The sequence below is a fragment of the Rhinolophus hipposideros genome (genome assembly GCF_964194185.1).
Source record: "Rhinolophus hipposideros genome assembly, chromosome: 5".
Lineage (NCBI taxonomy): Eukaryota > Metazoa > Chordata > Mammalia > Chiroptera > Rhinolophidae > Rhinolophus > Rhinolophus hipposideros.
In genome coordinates this window covers 100,109,420-100,127,176 of record NC_138051.1, presented here as the reverse complement: position 1 = coordinate 100,127,176, position 17,757 = coordinate 100,109,420, and the positions used below count along the sequence as shown (strand labels likewise).

General features: G+C 47.8%; 2 protein-coding genes across 6 annotated transcripts in view; one reads left to right on the top strand and one right to left on the bottom strand.

Annotated features, from left to right (window-relative positions):
* The window catches only part of TECPR2 (tectonin beta-propeller repeat containing 2), a 90,849-nt gene extending 89,903 nt beyond the window's left edge, over window positions 1–946 (bottom strand). Inside the window, exon 1 of the mRNA XM_081048426.1 lies at window positions 814–946. The gene's annotated coding sequence lies outside the window, so the exon portion shown is untranslated. The remainder of the gene's footprint in view (window positions 1–813) is intronic.
* On the top strand, window positions 389–15,884 carry CINP (cyclin dependent kinase 2 interacting protein). Of its 5 annotated transcripts, XM_081048429.1 has the most exons (6): window positions 1,032–1,077; window positions 4,267–4,332; window positions 4,540–4,708; window positions 6,673–6,802; window positions 12,124–12,253; window positions 12,722–13,620. In XM_081048429.1, exons 1-6 carry the CDS (start codon window positions 1,071–1,073, stop codon window positions 12,922–12,924), a joined length of 705 nt encoding a protein of 234 aa, XP_080904555.1. In that variant the 5' UTR covers window positions 1,032–1,070; the 3' UTR covers window positions 12,925–13,620. The 5 variants fall into 5 exon arrangements, with proteins under 5 accessions (XP_080904557.1, XP_080904558.1, XP_080904554.1 ...); XM_081048428.1 differs by lacking the exons at window positions 1,032–1,077; window positions 4,267–4,332 and adding an exon at window positions 434–748; XM_081048430.1 differs by lacking the exon at window positions 4,267–4,332 and having other exon boundaries at window positions 1,021–1,077; window positions 12,722–15,884.
* Window positions 15,885–17,757: the final 1,873 nt, after the last annotated feature.

Genomic DNA, 17,757 nt, shown 5'->3' with positions numbered 1-17,757 from the left:
GGTAAAGTAAATGTGCACCCAGGCTGGTCCCCCACATTCTGCCCCCAGATGAAACAGAAGAAGCACCAGAACAAATTCCCGAATCTCAGTGAGAAAGTGAGAAAGCACAAAGAGCGGGGAAGAGAAATGCCAGCAGAGCATGTGGGCAAGGACAGCAGCTCTCCTTTCCGGAAATGCAGCGCCTGCCAGGCTCTGTGCTTAGCACCTCACTGACCCATTTAATCTTCCCACCAGGCCAGAGGCAGAAACTCCTGCCATCTCCACGTGCTGATGATGAAACTGAAGCCCAGCGGAGTGGTATCCCCTGCCCCGGCACCCCGTCCGGAGGGGCCGCGCTGCGAGCCGAATCCCGCTCTTTAACCTGCACGACCTATTCTGCCTCCCAGGCCTTAAAACGGGACAGAGTGGTTCACGCATCCGTCTACCGAACGCTTACTGAGCACGCCCGGGGCCGCGCCAAGGCCCGGTGGGCGGATGAAGGCCCGAGGGCTGGGAGGGTCGGGAGGCAGAGGAACGTCCCTCCGAGGGCCGGGAGCGGGAGCCCGGCGACGGGCGGGCCGAGGGCGCCGCGGGAGCAGCGAGGCGGAGGGCCCGCGGGGCGGAGGGCCCGCGCAGCCCAGGAGGTGGACGGCTGCCCGCCCGGCCAAGTGTCACGGCACTCAGCCTCGGCCACCGGCGCGGGACAGACGGCAGCGGGAAAGGGGGGCAAAACCGGCAGGGCGACGCCGAGGCGCTGAGGCGAGGGAAGGTTGGTCCGAGGGAGGCGTGAGCGGCGGCGGGGAGGCAGAGAAAGGGGCGCGGGGCCGGACTCACCTCCCGCGGCAGCCCCTCGGGACTCCTCGGCCCCGCCGGGCGGGAGGAGGCGGGGTTGGACTCCGGGGCGCGGGGGCTGCCGGGAGCCCGTTCCCCGGGCAACCGCGCCGGCCCCGCCGAGCGACGGCGGATTCCGCCGGGGGCTAGAGCGGCAGAGCTACAAGTGGAGGCGGGAGGGGCGCGGCGGAAGTGACGCGTCAGCTTCCGGCGGCGTGGGCGGGGCTTCGGGGCTCTTTCCTGGGATATCGGCCGACCGCATGGATGGTGCGTAAGGTGGGCCACATCCCCGGGGTGGGGCGGTTGTGGGTGTCACCGCGTGGACTGCGGGCTGGGCCTGAGCCAGGAGCCTCCCGGGTTCAGTGGGGCCCGTGCGTTGCCCCATCCCAACCCTCTGGCCCCGCGCGGGCTCTGCAGTCGATCCGGGAGCCAGTTTTCCCGAGCATCGGTTTTCTCACGTACGCTGGTAGGACGAGATGCTGCACCCAGAGAAGTGTCAGCAGATCCTGCCATTCAAACTGTAATTGTCACTATAAATGAGCATTAGCCGAGCATTTTTCCTGAACTCTCCTCAGTCGGAATTACCAGCCACAGAGCTTTTTGCCTGTAAGAAAAGCTGTCATTCCGCGAGTGCTCACGGTGTGTCGTGGAGCGTTCTAAGTACCTTACGTGGATCAGTCACTTGAGCCCCGCAGCTGTCCCATGAAGTAATGTCAGTTGATGGGGAGCCGAGGCTCGGGGCGTAAGTAATGGAGTCACCTACTGCCCTTTACGTCACTCCACCCGGTCCTGTGACTCTCACTGGTCTGTCCTTCCTACTAGCTCGTGAGATGCTTGGAGTCAGAACTGGTTTGGGTTCCTAAATACGTGCTAGCTGTGGGGCAGGCAGCTGATGAATCAGATGTGGTCCTCAGCCTTAGGGAGCCCTGCTGGGGGAGGGAACCCCTTAGAAGATTATATAGTATGGGTGGTAAGAACTGCTTCTCCATTAACGCATTTTATTCAACACCTACTGTGTGCTCAGGTTATGGGAGGGAACAGGACAAGTACAGTCCCTACACCGCCGGAACTTACAGTCTTAATGGGGAATATAGACAGTACACAAGCAAATCCCCTACACCGGTGAGGGTCATGACAGCTGACGTGCAGGATGTTCCAGATCTCTCATACAGGAAATCCCGACCCACCTTGGCGTTTTCGGAAGACTTCTTTGTGGACGTGACTTTCTAAAAACCTCCATCAGATCGTGTCACTTTCCTACCCGAAGCTCATTGCTCACTTTCCATTGATTTGGAATGGATAAATCCAGACTTCTTATCTCAGCCTGTGAAGTTCTGTTTGCCTAACCGCTTCCCACTTTCCACTCCTGTTCTGTGTTTCATTCTGGCCACACAGGCCTTTTCTTTTTTCAAACTCACCAAGGCCATTCTCACACTAGGGCTTCTCGTTCAGGTCTCAGCCTACATGACACCTTCTCGGGGATCATCACTCTAACACAAGAGCCCGTTTTATTTTCTACATGGCACTTACGATCTAAACCAATCATGACGATCTCATTGTCTGCTGTCCCCTTCCTCTTGGGAAAGTAAGTCCCATGACAACGGACCTGGCCTGTCTCATTTACTCGCTTCATCCCCCATGCCTGATGTATTGTAGGCATTCAATTAATATTAGTTAGTTGTATAAGAATAAATGAAAAGCCAGTATGCTGTTTAAAAGCAGAGCCATAAATATAGTAGGAGTTAACTGGGTGACTGGGAACACACACTGACAAGAAAAATATTTCAGATCAAAGTCAGAGCAAGTGGGAGAAGCTGGAGACGTGACGGACAGGACTTAGGTCACAGAGGCTGTGGTATTATGGTTTATAATAAATAAACGTTTGGTCTTCATCCCATTCCTGGCACAGAGCTCCTAAAACCCGTGGCATTTCCTAAGTGGTAAGAGCGGTAGAGGTGTTCTTTTGTTATGTTAATGATTGACTTTTGGAATGGCCTTAGGTCACCTAAGGGTGGCGGATGCTTGTCTGGGAACCTGCCTTGTGATTAGAGAGTTGAAACTTTTAGTCCTAACCCCCAACCCCCACCGCCAGGAAGGGAAGAGGTGCTGGAGGTTGAATCAATGACCAGTTATCTAATCAATCATGCCTTGTTATGAAGGCACCATAAAACTCACAAGGAAAAGGACAGGGTTCCAGAGTTTCCAGGTAGGTGAACAGGTGGGGACTCGGGGAGAGTGGAGCACTCGAGGAAAAGGGCGAGTGCCTCTTCCCACGCACCTTGCCCTATGCATCTCTTCCATCTGGCTGTGCCTGAGTTATATCCTTTTATAATAAACCAGTGATTTGGTAAGTAAAGTGTTTTCCTGAGTTCTGTGAGCCTCTCTAGCAAATTAATCAAACTCAGGGGAGGAGTCTTTGGAACCTCCCATCTGTAACTGGTAGGTCAGCAGGTGACAACCTGGACTTGTGAGTGGCTTCTAAAGTGGAAGTGGGGGAGGGCAGTCTTGTAGGACTGAGTCTTTAACCTGTGGGATCTGATGCTCTCTGCAGGCAGATAGTGTCAGAATTGAATTTACTGCTGGTGGTGGTGGTGGTGGTGGAAAAACCACACTGGAGAGGTCCTTGTGGTAACAGACACTCTGTTGATTACTTGCCATATGCCAGGCCCTCACAACTTTGCGTATATTATCTAATCTTTACATCAACACTTTGAAGTAGATACATTTTATCCCCATTTTACAGATGAGAACATTGAGGCTCTGAGAGGTTAATTAACTCGCCCAAGATTGCACAGCTGGCAGTGGCAGAACTGGGTTCTAACCCCATTAGTATGGTCGTCAGAGTCTAGACTCCAAACTGTACCACTGTTGTGTGTGTCCTGGACTCCTGAAGGGGCCTCACGGAATTTGGGCTTCATCCTGTGGGCCAAAAGAAGCTTTTAAGGGGTTCTAAGTGGAGAAGGAGAGAGGACACAGCAGAGCTGGGAGAGCCCAAATGGCCTGAGTTGGCTTTTGGTGTTTTGGGGGTTGCTTTCTACAGGAGCTGGAATCTGGATGAGTCTTAGAGCCTGGGCAGCACTCACCCCAGGAAGGAAAGAACTTTCTAGCAGAAAGAACTGCATATGCAAAAGCCTGCAGGTGACTCCACTTTTCCAGAAATGCCAGTAGTTCCTTTTAGCTGGAGATTGAGGGGGGTTCCAGGTGGGACTTGAGATAAGTGTTGAGGCAGGAGTCAGAGGACTTCTTCCTGCATCCTGAGCGTGGAGATCATCTCTGCGTCTGTGGGGCCCAGCCTTGTCAGGGTCTTGGGATGACAAGCACTCATGAGCCACAAAGCTCTGCACACGTGTGAGGCATCAAAGTGCCTGTGGCTAGATAAGGGGAACCCTAAGGCATGGGACTTCGAAGAGTTTTAGCAGAAAGTCACTACTTTGCCTTCTTTCCTACCTTTGAAAGTGGTCACAGTGCTTAAGGTCAAACTTTGTGGAGCCATCAAGCTGAGAAAGGATCCAACTATCTCTGGTGAGTCTTAAAACGTAAAAACAATGCTGTTTTTTTCTTGTTCCAGGAACTTTCCCAGTCATCCAGACTTCTTTGTTTCTATGACATTTATTTGTCCAGCTGATGGAACATTTCAGATCATTTTACTGTTGAGAATTATAAAGACATTTGTCCTCCAACTATGATCATGAATTTCATAGTAATTATGTTTCTTTTACTGCCTATCAGCAAAGACCCTTATAAGTGCAACGCCCAGGAAACCTGTCTCATCTGTCAGTGCGAGAAAAATTAAGGACAATGCAGCTGATTGGCATAATTTAATCCTGAAGTGGGAAACACTCAATGATGCAGGGTTTGCGACTGCAAATAATATTGCCAACACGAAAATCAGCTTATTGTAAGTACAGGTAGAGCTCGGAGCTCTTTTCCCTTTCTGGGAGTCTTTTAGGGTGGGAAGGGTAGTCTCTGTCAACATGGATGAATTAAATTATATGAAGCAAAGAAGCAGGTGGTGAAATGATATATGCCGGTATGAACTGTATATGTACATTTTAAATAAAAGTACACTACATGTTCTTTGTGGTTACATCTGTATAGAAAATTAAAAAAACAGATCGGAGGGACACAGGTTAGTTCATGATACTGGCATCTAGGAAAAATGAGTGTTGGGATGGCAGGTAAATGGGACTCTATCTTCATAATGTTGCATTTTATTTTGTGATACTGTGATATATAATAAGAAATATCTATTTGGTCTTTACCCCTGTTCCTAACACAGTTCCCCAAACCCTTATAATATCCTAATTTATAACAGCAATGGGAGAATCTTTTGTTACAGTAGTTAGGTTTTTTTGTCCTGAAATAGTTCCAGAGTTACAAAAGTGAAAAAGGTGTCTGTTATTCAAAATAAGGCCCTTTCAACTACACCTGAGTTTATATTAATAAGGTGACTTTTGGAAAGCCTCTAAGCATAGAGGCGGGTTGCCAGGGGAACCAACCAAGCCATTAGAGGACTGGAACTTTCAGGACCGTCGTCACTCCCTACGGCTCAGTCAGGTGAGGGGCGGGAGCTTGAATTCATCACCAGTGGGCAGTGAGTCACTCAACCATGCCTACCTAACGAAGCCTCCACAAAGCCCGAGGGATGGGCTCGGAGAGCTTCTGGGTTGCTAAACAAGAACGCTTCCATGTGCTGGAAGGGTGTCTCCAAACTCCACAGGGACAGAAATGGCTTGCTTGGGATGCATCTGGACCTTGCCCTGTGCACCTCTTCATCTGGCTGTTCTTTCATATTCCTTAATATCTTCTGTAATAAATTGGTAATCTAATAAGGAAACTTTTCCAGAATTCTGTGAGCCACTCTAGCAAATTAATCAAATTCAAGGAAGGAGTCGTGGGAATCTCTAATATATAGCCTGTCAGTCAAAGTACCGGTAACAACCTGGACTTCCTATTGACCTCTGAAGTAGGGGGGTAGGAGGGCCAGTCTTGGGGACCGAGCCCTTTACCCGTGGGAGCTGGTGCCATCTCCAGCTAGTTAGTGTCAGAACTGAGCTAAATTGGAGGCTCCCCAGCTGGTGTCTGGAGACTCAGAATTGCTTGGTGTGGAGAAACCCCCTCCCCCACCTTCGGCTACCAGGTGTCAGACGTGGAGTAGAGTGTTGAGAGGACGAGGGGAGACAGAAGTGTTTTTCCTTAGCAATGTCTTTAAAAAAAGACAGGAATTATAAAGGAAACGGGTAGCGGTTGCCAATTCTTATTAGGGGGTTTTCTTTATGACTCTTTGCACTTTTATATATATATATTTTTTTAATTTCTCAAAGTTATAATTATATACATATCCTCCAGCTTACCTTTGTCGATGGGCCAATCTAGAGTCTTCCTGACCCGTCCCTGGGCTCCTGCCAGCCTCTTCAAATACATCATGCGCTGCAGGCTTCTGCTACCTTTTCCTGGGGGAATCCTGCCCAGCAAGTTCCCTGAGATGCTCTGATATTTTCTGTTTCAATGTTTAATTTTTTCCTTAAGTCTTGATTGTGACCCCACTAGATTAATTTTGTGTCTCCTGGGCCACAGCCTTCCATTTACAAAACGCATTCATGTCTTGGTCATCTTTGTCACCCAGCGCTACGCCGAGGATGTCACAAGGCTGAATTTAACTGACTTAAACTTTCAGGCAAAATTGAGTAACTGGTGGATATATCATTATGCAAATATCGTATGCAAATTAGCAAACGTGTTTAATGACACGAAACAACACCTGAGCTGAACACATGATTATTGGGTTTCCTGGGGTTTATCATAACCGAATGCCATGAGCCCATGGGATATATGTTGTCCCCACTCTTTCGTGTTGTCCAGGAGCGAAAACAAGATGGAATTAGAGAGCAGCAGCCTGGCTTCTGATGAAGGCGCAGAAAAGGTTCATCCGGGATACAGTGAGGAGCTCGAGATGCTGTGTGAGAAGCTGCAGGCCACCTTAGACGGTTTGGTAAGAGCCAGGGACCCAGCCACCTGTGCTCTCTGTCACTGACCCCGGGGCGTGTTTCAGGTTTGCTTGGCTCTGGCGGCATTCGACACTGTGAGTGGCCTTTCCTTCTCCAGACGTTTACCCTTCCCAGCCTCCTCTGTTGGTCTCTCTTCTTCTGCCTGTTGGTGTCCCCCAAGCTGTGGTCCTAGGCCTTTGTCCTTTTGGTCCTGTGTGTTGTCCGGGCAGTTTCACCCCCTTCCAGGGCTCCGCAGTAAATCTGTTCAGGCGCTGTGCGCCCTACATCTCTCTTGTATCCATTCCGGTCGGCCAGGTATGGCTGAAGGCGAAAGCAGCCAGAGATAGCACATGGGCGAACGGCTGTGGCTGTGTCCCAGCAAAGCTTCATTTATGGACACTGAAATTTTATGTAATTTTCATGTGCCACAAAATATTCTTCTTTTGATTTCTTTTTTCCCCCTATTTAAAAATGTAAAACCCACTCTTAGCTTGCTGGCCAAACAAAAATGGGTTATGGGCTGGATTTCGCCTGTGCACCCTGCTCTAGCACGTAAGAGAGACTCTTAAATGATTGGTTAGTGACCCAATGGCTGGATTTCACTATCCACCTGGCTGGCCGCAGTGTGGGTAGCACATCTCACATCGGCACAGAAAGGAGATTTTGTGTGAAGTTGAACTTGGATAACTGAAGCTTACCCGTGAACATAAATTCTTTATATTCTCACCTTTTTTGGTGGAAATGTTTCTAATGCTTTCCATGCTTCCTTGCCTTTTGAAACAGAATATGTGAAATATGATTGTATTTCTTCAAGATACCACTTAATTCAAAGTTAGGATTCCACTTATCATAAGGCAGACTTAATAGGTTTAAGAGTTTCAGGATAGAACACTACCCTTTGAAATACCACATCACTCGTAAAATGCATAAACACTAAAATTGATGGTGCATTGAGGACATTTTGGTAATTTTGCCTTTTCTTTGTGATTGAAATGCAGCACCATACCATCTTCAGGATAATTTGATGTGTGTGTGGCTATTTGTCTCCTCTAAATAAACAATGAGGTTTTTGTAATTCTGTCTGTTTTGTGATTCTGCCTTCCCTTTCGCTTGGGGTGCTGCTGATAAGAGACCCTTGCCCCACGGCCCAACTCCCTCCACTTGGTGTAGGTAACAAGGCGACACTGTCATCAGTAACCTCAGGTTCAGCCCCCCTCACAGGAAGGCAGGAGGACCAGGTGTGTGAGCTCTGTGATACCTGTTTTCTTTGCTTTATCTCCGTTCACACTGTCTCTGGTAGGTGAGGTCTACACACAGGCTTCTGGACCAGTGGGGATTAACACAGGCAGAGTAATCGACTGAGATTTGCATGGTAATAAGCTATTGAAAACTGGCCATTTATATTATTTTGTTTATTTTTTCCCAAATTGACCCATTTGAATATGCAAGTGTTTTTGTTTGGACAAAAAGCAGGTGCACACATTGCTCCTGAAAGAGAAGAAACTGGATGGCTAAGTTCCTATCTTGAAATAATTTAAACAGCCAATGAAGTTGAATCCCCACTGCTTGGTGGTCAGGTACACTTCAATACTAATTCCCTCATCATTTGTCATTTTCATGTGTCACCAGGTGCCACCAGAACATCTCCATTCTTGACCTACTGTGTTCCTTTGTGGTATAAAACATTTCGCAGAATCCCAAAATTGTGTTAGAATGAGAAAACTTTTGACACATACTAATGTGACTTTTATAAAACGTAAAAAACCCTGGGAAGGATTTTGTTCTTAAATGCCATTTGGCTTTTTTTAGATCACAGTCTCATTTCTAACTCTATACACACGTATACCACATGAGGAGAAGTGTTTCGGAGGGGAGTCTGATGGGAAGAGGCGGCATGCTTTCCATTCAGACACGTCCTTGCTTGGCTGTCCTTGGCTCTGCCTGTTCTTACGTGGCAATCTGGTCTCATGGGACTCCTTTCTCAGCCCCATTGACCTGCATAAGGAGAGAGAGCCTGCAGGATGTCAGCAGTAGAGTCAGGTCCAAAGAGGCCAGCCATGGGCTCCATGGACTGAGCAGTAGCAGATGAAATGTGGGGCCCCTGCGCCACAGCACAGGTCCGGGGTGAGGATGCCATGGCCTGGCCTGAAAGGTCACCAGGTGACTGCACGCTCATAGTGAGCCAGTTCCGAGATTTCCAGATAAAGTCTGGGCTGAGTTTATGAGAGCCAAGAAATGAGGGTCTCAACGTGGGTAGAGACCAAATGGGTGCATGTATAGGGGCTGAGGGGGACTGGGGCAGGGAGGCGGGGCAGACCATGTGTCCCATTGTTGGAAATGTGCCCCCAAAGGCTGACTGATTACTCAGTGGGTTTATTACCAAGAATATCAAGGAATTAATCCTGCGTGGAACTAGATTGGTGCCCACACATTTCATCCATTCTTACACCTACCTCACAATTGTAGCTCATCCCATGGTCTTATTACTTAGTATTTTTCTGTAATACAATTAAGACCATGTTGTAGAAATGTTAGCCGAATACTGCTTCTCTGTCAGTCTTAAGCCTGGGGCTTCCTCCCTTCTTTAAAAAGGGAAGTGTTATTTCTTAAAAAGGCAAGTGTTAATGAAATGGAGAGGCATAGTGGTAACCAGAACTGGACGATAACGAACGAGGGAGGAAGTGCTGTCTCACCCTGGGCTCAGGGCTGCGAATGCCCGGTCCTCCGCCTGCAGCCCACACTGGGAAAAGGTGGGCCCCATGGTCTGCCCAACCCCCGGCGCCTGCTCCAGTGCATTTATGTTTTAAATGAGCAGAGTTTATTTTAGGACAGTTTTAGAGTTACAGAAAGGTGGAGCAGAGACTCCAGTTACCATGAGCGCTCCCAGCCCACCCCATCATACGTTATACGTTTACTGTCATGCATTTCATACATTTATGTGGCTCATACCTTATAATTAAGGAACGATATTGATATGTTGTTATTAACCGAAGGCTGGTAGTCTCTTCAGACTTTCTTCACTTTTCCCTAATGTCCTCTTTCTCTGCCAGGATCCCATCTGGGAGCACAGTAAATTGTATCCATGTCTCCTTAGGCCCGTTCGCTGTGACAGTTTCTCCGACTTTCCTTGTCTTGGATGGCTTTGATAATGCTCATCACGTGTTTTGTAGATTGTCCCTCAACTGGGAATTGTCTGTTTTGCTCAGGATTTGACTGGGGTTGTGGGTTTTTCAGAGGAAAAATCACAGAAGCGAAGTGCCCTTCTCATCACATCACATGAAGGGCACGTCCTATCACTGGTTGTGACCTTGATGACCTGGTTGAGGTGTCTGTCATGTTCTTCCCTCTTCAGAAGGAAGTCAGTGCAGCCCACATTTGAAGGGCGGGGAGTTGGGCCCTTCCCTGAGGGCAGAGCGTCTACAGTTAACGTGGATTCTAGTGGATTCTTCTGCGGGAGAGCTCCACTTACTTGCTCATTTGTTTCTAGCAGTATGGACTCTCAGGTATTTCTTATACTTGAACTTACAATCCAGCACTGCTTTATTTTGTTCCCCAATTGTTCCTGCTTTGGCCACTGGGGGTTCAGGTGGCTTCTGTGTCCCTTTGACAAAGTCCCATCATTGTGAGTTGTTTTTTGAACACTTTCGGCCTTACAAGGTGCTCTAGGCTCATCTGTGTATTTCCTGCTTCGGTCCTAGAATCTTCCACTTCTCCAAGGAGCCAGTTCCTTTTATTGGAAATGGTATTAAAGGCCAACACCTGGGTGCTGTCTGTCTGTTTGCTCCACGAATCCATTCTATTGTTAAGTGGTTTGAAAGAAGTTCTCAGTTTTTGTTCAAAACCAAAAGCTGACGTTATAAGGACATCAATGTTGTTTTTTCTATTTTCCTCCAGCCTTTAGAGAGAATGGTTTCCCAGACTTGGCTTTAAGTGTCTTTAATGAATTTGATCTCGGTGGGGGGTTAGAGGTGCCTCTTTCCCTAAGCTGGACGAACAATTTGCAGTGTGGTCTGCTAGTGTGGGAGGAGACATGTTGGAGTTGAGCTGTGAGCGTGGGTCAGTTCAGATACGTGTGTGTAACAAGTATGGTCATTGATGGGCGAGCTCCAGAATCCAGCGTGGCACCTCTGGCCTAGCATCAAGGCTCCAGGACTTTCTTGTCTTTGATTTGGTGGCATCAAGGAGCTGCTGCCAGGGGAAAGGGCAGAGCACTGGTTGTCAAGAGACCTAGGGTCAGAAAATGTGGTATCAAGTCCTCACTTTGTCCCTCCTGAGCTCAGCAACCTTGAGAATTTTCCAGTTGTGACATAGAAAGGATGAGTCCTGCCTCTTGGGGTTGGAATATTGAACCTAAAAAGTGAAATATCGACCCTAAAAAGATCGGGAAAGGAGTATAGTTCTTTAAAAATTAATGTTAGCTAAATTTAGTGCAAGCCACTGCAGATGTAATTGGAGGGCTGTGGGAGGACCAAGTGCAAGGAATTCAGATTTTGATGATTTACACGTCTTTTCCTATTTCCCCCATGTACATAATGTTAACTGTACTTAGGAGTTAGTAGAAATGTGGACTTGGAGTCCTGTGCTACCTAAACCAGAGACCTTAGTTACTTCACCCATTTGTTTTACTTAATAGACCCTTCTATAGCTCCAGCTTGGAGTTTCACAATGAACTTGTCCTCTGAACCCCCCAGGAAAGCAGGCGCTTTGGCAGACGCCCTGTGCTGACCAGTCCCATGGGACAGCGGGGATGGTGTCGGCATCTACAACGCCGTGCAGGTGGTGCAGCTACCTGGCTTCATGCAGAGGCGCTGTCAAGGTCAAGTTCTTATCAGTTCCTTCCTGTGTGAAGTGTGTGGGGCTGCCTTTCATTGTTTGTATTTTATAAACAAGGAAACCAAGCCTCGGAGGTTTCAGGAAATTCACCGCAGCTGATAAAAGAGTCAGAAATGACCTGATTTAATGCCTCTCATGTCTTTCATTCCATAGAAGCAGGAGCATGCCCCCTAGTCCCCCCTGGATTTTGGTGCTAAAAAATTAGTGCTGTTGGGAAATGCTAGTGAGGTACAACACGGCACACTTCCTCTTCTCCAGGACTGGAAATCCGGGGTTTCTTACTGAAGGAATCCAACCTAATGAAATTATAGCAACTGTCTGCCTCCATCCCCCTTGAAATTTGCTGTACGTGGAGTTAACGGTGTTGAATTATTGGACTTTTGGTCTCAACAGACTTATATTTCTTAGCTTTGAAATCTTAAAGAGTTATTGAATCTGAGACCGGAGTACATTTCAAATCATATTCTCATATTCCCAATTAATATCTTTTCAGACTAAAATACAGGTGAAAATGGAAAAGCTGTCTTCAACTACCAAGGGAATTTATGAACTGGAAAATTACCATTATGGGGAGGAGACCAAACGGCCCCCCCTGTTTCACACATGGCCCACAGCCCATTTTTGTAAGTAGTTCTTTCCGCATTGATTTCCATGGGTAGATGAGGAGAGCGTTTGGTGTCATTTAGATCTGGTATGCTGAGAAGCTGACAGGCTTTGACATTTAACTCAAGAGTATCCATTCGGAGGGGAGGAGATGGGGGTACCTTAAAATGAGCTTTCTTCTTGGCTTTATTCACCTAATAATCAGCAAAGAATATTAAAAACGTGATTAGAGACCCATGAAGCAAGTTGCCTTTGTTAGCCGTTTAAGACCAATGGGTGGAAAGAGGCCCATTTCCTCTGTAGAGGCAGAAATCCTTTCTCTTTTTTTGAAGTAAGGTGGGGTTTTTTCTTTTTGTTTTGTTGTAATTATCGTCGGTGCTGTAGCTGATTCTGGTGTTGGGCGAGGAGCTTTTGAGGGTAGCGAGTCCTCCCCAGCCAGTAGCACTTCCTTTAGTTACTGCCATTCAGGGAGCCATGCCTTCTTTCAGACGAGGTTTCCCGCCAGCTCTCCGACATGTATGAGAAGGAGCTCCGCCTGAAGTACAGCATCGCCGAAGAGCTCGCACACACCACGGACCACGACCTCACCCTGAGCTACCTGTCCCTGTGGCTGCACCAGCCCTACTTGGAGAGTGACAGCAAGCTGCTTCTGGAAAGCATGCTGCTCGAAACAGGGCACCGAGCACTGTGACCTCCCCACATGGCTTCACACATGTTCTCCAGGCCGTGGACCACTGGCCTCTGTAGCCCCATGGAAGGCAGTCTTCCATGCAGGACCCAGTGCCGTCCCCAGCATCATGCCCTGTGCTCTGGAGTGGCCACCTACTGACCTTCATAGAGTCTTCCAGACTGGACCATCTCACCAGCTCCCTGCAGCCTCTCCAGACAGTTGTAACTGCTGCGTGCCACCCGCCACTCAGTGGCATCTGCACCCATTGTGAACCTGTCACCCATGAGGACATCTGCGTGAAATAAATGAGTTCCTCAACAGAATGATGGCGTGATCTTGTTTCTGTAAATCCGGTGAATTTTACATGGATAACATTTGTGTAGAAAATTCCTGGTTTAGTATTTTTATTTTATATTGATCTGTATTGTTTAAATTTGTATGAAACTATATTAGTTTTGTAATCACAGCTAATGTTTAAAGTACCCTAGAGTTATCTGGGTAAAGATGGCAGCATGGAAATAAAAACTACCTACAGAAAAACAGCTTCAGAGGGTGGCCGCTTAGCTCAGTTGGTTAGAGCGCGGTGCTCTTAACACCAAGGTTGCCAGTTCGATCCCCACATGGGTCACTGTGAGCTGCGCCTCCACAACTAGATTGAAACAACTGCTTGATTGAAGCTGACGGGTCCGGGAAAAACACACTTAAAAATAAATGTTTAAAAACAAAAACTGCCTCTTTCCACACTGAGGATGAGACAGGCCAAGTGAAGGATCTCCTGTGTCACTCTTCTAGTATAAGTCCTATAGTTCAGCAATATTTGCCTCCAAGTATGGAGGGGGTCAGTTCTGGTCCCCAGTGCTGTGGGATATGGGATGTAGCCTCCGAAACTGAAGTTCTGGGGTTGCAGGAACAAATGCTTCCCAGGGAAAGAAAAGAAAATATGCCCAAAATAAAGATTTCATATATGACAGGGATGTATTTTGAGACCAAGTTATCTCACGGTGCAAGTTGACATATCAAAAGCATTTAAAGGCAACAGTTCTTAGAACTTCTCTTCCCTCTGCCTTCGTAGTATTTGTTAAAATGCAGCCACCATAAAAGTAGCCATCACACATCTTGTGGGCTGCAAACTGCATGGTTAGCGTTTGGCAGGAACGTGTCCTGCTATGTGCTCCCTTCTTGCTCTGGAAGGAGGCTGTCGTGAGCTGCAGGGGCAGATGGACGGCCTCCCCCCACCCCCCCGGGAGGCATGAGGTCCGTCAGCAGTCAGGTTTCTGTTTGGGGTCACTTAGACAAAAAGTGCTTTTCAGAGGAGACACTGAAGCATTTCTAGGCCTTTCTGGGCCATTTCATGTTTCTTGATGCCTCCCTCCCCTGGACACCCAAGTTGCCCAGGAGAATGAATGGAAAGGATCAACACTGCGAAGGACAAACAGAAGTAAACGAGTGCCATTAGCCCAGAGATCCATCACAAAACAGAAGCAGTATCAAGTTAACGGAAGAGATCTCTGGCTGTTGAATTTGCTGAGTTCCAAAGTCATTACACAACTGTAGAAATAACCCACAAAGCAAAACTGACATCAGAGAACTGGTACTGGACTTCTTAGCACAGTGGCTTGATCACACAGTTATCTCCTCTGCCTCCAGAAATCTCACCAAATAGACAGTAAAATATAAAAATACCAACAAAAACAAAGAGAACAGAATTGGAGAAGGGTTTAGGGATGAATTCATGATGAGTACATTTAATTAAAACAAATACATATGACTCCAGGAAACTTGAGTTTATACAAGAGCATGAAAGCAATCACAATGTACCACACACAGCTCAGCTGTGGGCATTTGCATGTCATTAATAATGTGACCCAACAGTTGATCAGACATTCATGCTGTTCACCAATATTCCTGGAGTCCTGCCTTCCTGGCCCGTGAAAGCTTGCACTTCCTATTCCCTGTGGTTGGCTGAGATCACACAGCTAGTTCTGGTCACCAAAGTGCACTGTCATTGTGGGTTCTCTCCCTCTGACGTAGCCACCAGCAGGGTTGGAGATGTGGCTGCCCCTGCTGGGTCCCCCATCTGGCCACGATGAGATACAGCCCTCCCACCAAGCTATGAGTGACATGTGTGAGCAAGAAACACATACACCTTTGTGTTTTAAGCTGCCGCGGTTTTGGAGCTGTTACTGCTCCCTCTCCAGACAGACTCAACCACTTGAACTATCTGGGAGAAGGTTTGGCAGAGACTGCTGGTTGTCCTTCACTATTGATTCTCTGCTTCACTTAAGTTTAGCCTGGCACGTGGCTACTAGTTCGGGAGTAGGTGCGGCCACTTGACTAATGAGCCGTGAGCAGAGGCCATGTGTGCACCTTCCAGATCATAGCCCTTAAAAGTTGTGTGTGCTCCTTCTCACGTCCTAGAGCAGATGTGATGGATGGAGCAGACACATGAGGGTGGTGAGTCTTGTAAGAGCCCCAGGAAGAGGGCCACCCTACAGGGTGAGGAAGCATTCTGGGTCTGCTCCACCTCCAGAGCAAAGGCACTCAATTTCCCAAATGCCTACCAGCTCACATTTTTACTTCAGAGGTCACGGTCTCAGTGTGTCTCCCTGTAAATTCACATTGAAATGCTAACTCAGCAAATTCACACTGAAGGTGACAGTATGAGTTGGTGGGGACTTTGGGAGTGCTAAATTCCCGAGTGTGGAGCCTTTGTGAGTGGATTAGTGCCTTATATGTAAAAGAGGCTCCAGAGAGAGCCTCAGTCCTTTCCACCATGTGAGCACACAGCGAGAAGTTGTCGGCTATGAACCAGAAAGAGAGACCTCACCCGACCAACCATGCTGGAACCATAACCTCCGAGTTCCAGCCTCCAGAACTGTGGGCTAAATTCTTCCTGTTGTTTATGAGATGCCCAGTCTATGGTGTGTTGTCACAGCAGCTGGAACAGACTAAGAGGAGACAAATAAAAGTTGGCCTTGCTTACATCACTGCTGTCCTTGCTGTCTCTATTAAAGCCGCCAGCTGCTCTCCTAGTAAGTGAAAAGTTGGAAGTGTGCCCATGGGTGGCAGTGATGGCAGTGGGGGTGGCATGGGACGTGTTCATCTTCTGCAAGTCAATAAATAATGCCTGAAACTGCAACGGTGTAAGCTTGTTATTTAGTGTTGGAAACTGAAATGCTGTAAGGGACATCTAAAAGACCCGAGGTGGTTACTTGAGAAGAGGGTGGGGAAGATGAAATGAAAATACGTGACGTGATGGAAGTGTTAGCTAACACTACGCTGGTAGTAGTCATATTGTGATATATAGCAACAAAAAAATAAGAAGAGGCGCTACCTCCTTTAAAAACAATTTAGCAAATTGACACTAAACTATATGCATGGACAATTTTGTTAAAAATAAAAAACAAACAGCAAAAAGCAAAACTAAGCAAATGGAAAAAACCAAGGCAGTTATCTCTAGGGAAAACAAAAGCTTCCAAGAAAATGTCATCATAGCCCACAAGCTCAGCAATGAACAATATTCAGACCTCAGTGGACACAGTGGCTTGTGACACAAAGATAACAAGTGTGGAGTGGGGCCAGCATGTGAGCCACGTCCCCACGGCTCACAGCAGTCTGTCCGTGGATAACATCTAATGTGAATAAGTCCAGAAACTAGCACGTCACCTGAAATTAAAATTTTAAAAAAACCACGATGGGGTGGCTAGATGGCTCAGTTAGTTAGAGCGCGAGCTCTGAACAATAGGGTTGCCATTCGAGTCCCACATGGGCCAGTCAGCTGCGCCCCCCACAACTAGATTGAAGGCAACGAGTTGCCGCTGAGCTGCTGGAGGGGCGGCCAGATGGCTCAGTTGGTTAAAGCACGAGCTGTTAATAAGGTTGCGGGTTCAATTCCCGCATGGGATGGTGGGCTGCGCCCCCTGCAACTAAGATTGAACATGGTGACTAGACTTGGAGCTGAGCTGCACCCTCCACAACTAGATTGAAGGACAATGACTTGGAGATGATGGGCCCTGGAGAAACACACTGTTCCCCAATACTCCGCAATAAAATTACAACAACAAAAAAACACACCACGAGAGTTCAGGCACAGGGAGGAAAGTGGTTATCTCAGCCAAGGTCAGACCAGCTACTGCGCATGAGACCCTTTAGTAGCACATGACATTTTAAACTATGCATATTATTCCCTAGATGAAGATAAAAATCGGTCTTAAAAATCTGGACTCAGAGGGCAGTAAAGACTGACTGCCCCATGGCCCCCTCTCTCCCGGGTCAGCCCCGTGGCCTGGTGGGCGTGGGAAGGTGGGTGTGGATGGACCTGGTGCCTCAGGAGCCTGATGGGGCTGCAGCTGCAGGGGACAGGGCAAAAGACAATTTCTGTCATCATTCAGGAGTAGTTATTGATGGCTGACCATGGACTAGCCGCCAGCTACCGTGGTCAACGCTGGACACACATCCTCATTGAGGCCCACACTGGCCACACTGTGGTCACTCGGGTCCCAGATGCCTCTTCGCTCCTGCCCCTAATCGGAGTATCTCAAACAAGAAGTACAGCGGTACCTCAGTTTTCCAATGTAATCCGTTCTGGAAGCGGGTTCGAGTTCTGAAACGTTCGAAAACACTGACAGCTAGGCCTCAGGATCTTGCACTCAGCGGAAGCCGCGTGACCTGTTCGACTTCCGAGGAGTGTTCGAAAACCGAAGCATTTACTTCCAGGTTTACTGCGTTGGTAAACCAAAATGTTCATCAACAGAGACTTTCGAAAACCAAGGGACTACTGTACAATGACTACAAGAGAACGTTCTTGATGAGAAGAAATTCCTACTTGTTTTCTGTGTAATAAGGGCATGTCTG

Excerpts from the sequence above, each read along its gene's own strand:
- CINP (XM_081048428.1), top strand. The coding sequence starts at position 475 with ATGAAGGCCCGAGGGCTGGGAGGGTCGGGAGGCAGAGGAACGTCCCTC. Across the intron at positions 4,709-6,672 it reads AACACGAAAATCAGCTTATT|GAGCGAAAACAAGATGGAAT; the intron begins GTAAGTACAGGT and ends CGTGTTGTCCAG. Across the intron at positions 6,803-12,123 it reads AGGCCACCTTAGACGGTTTG|ACTAAAATACAGGTGAAAAT; the intron begins GTAAGAGCCAGG and ends ATATCTTTTCAG.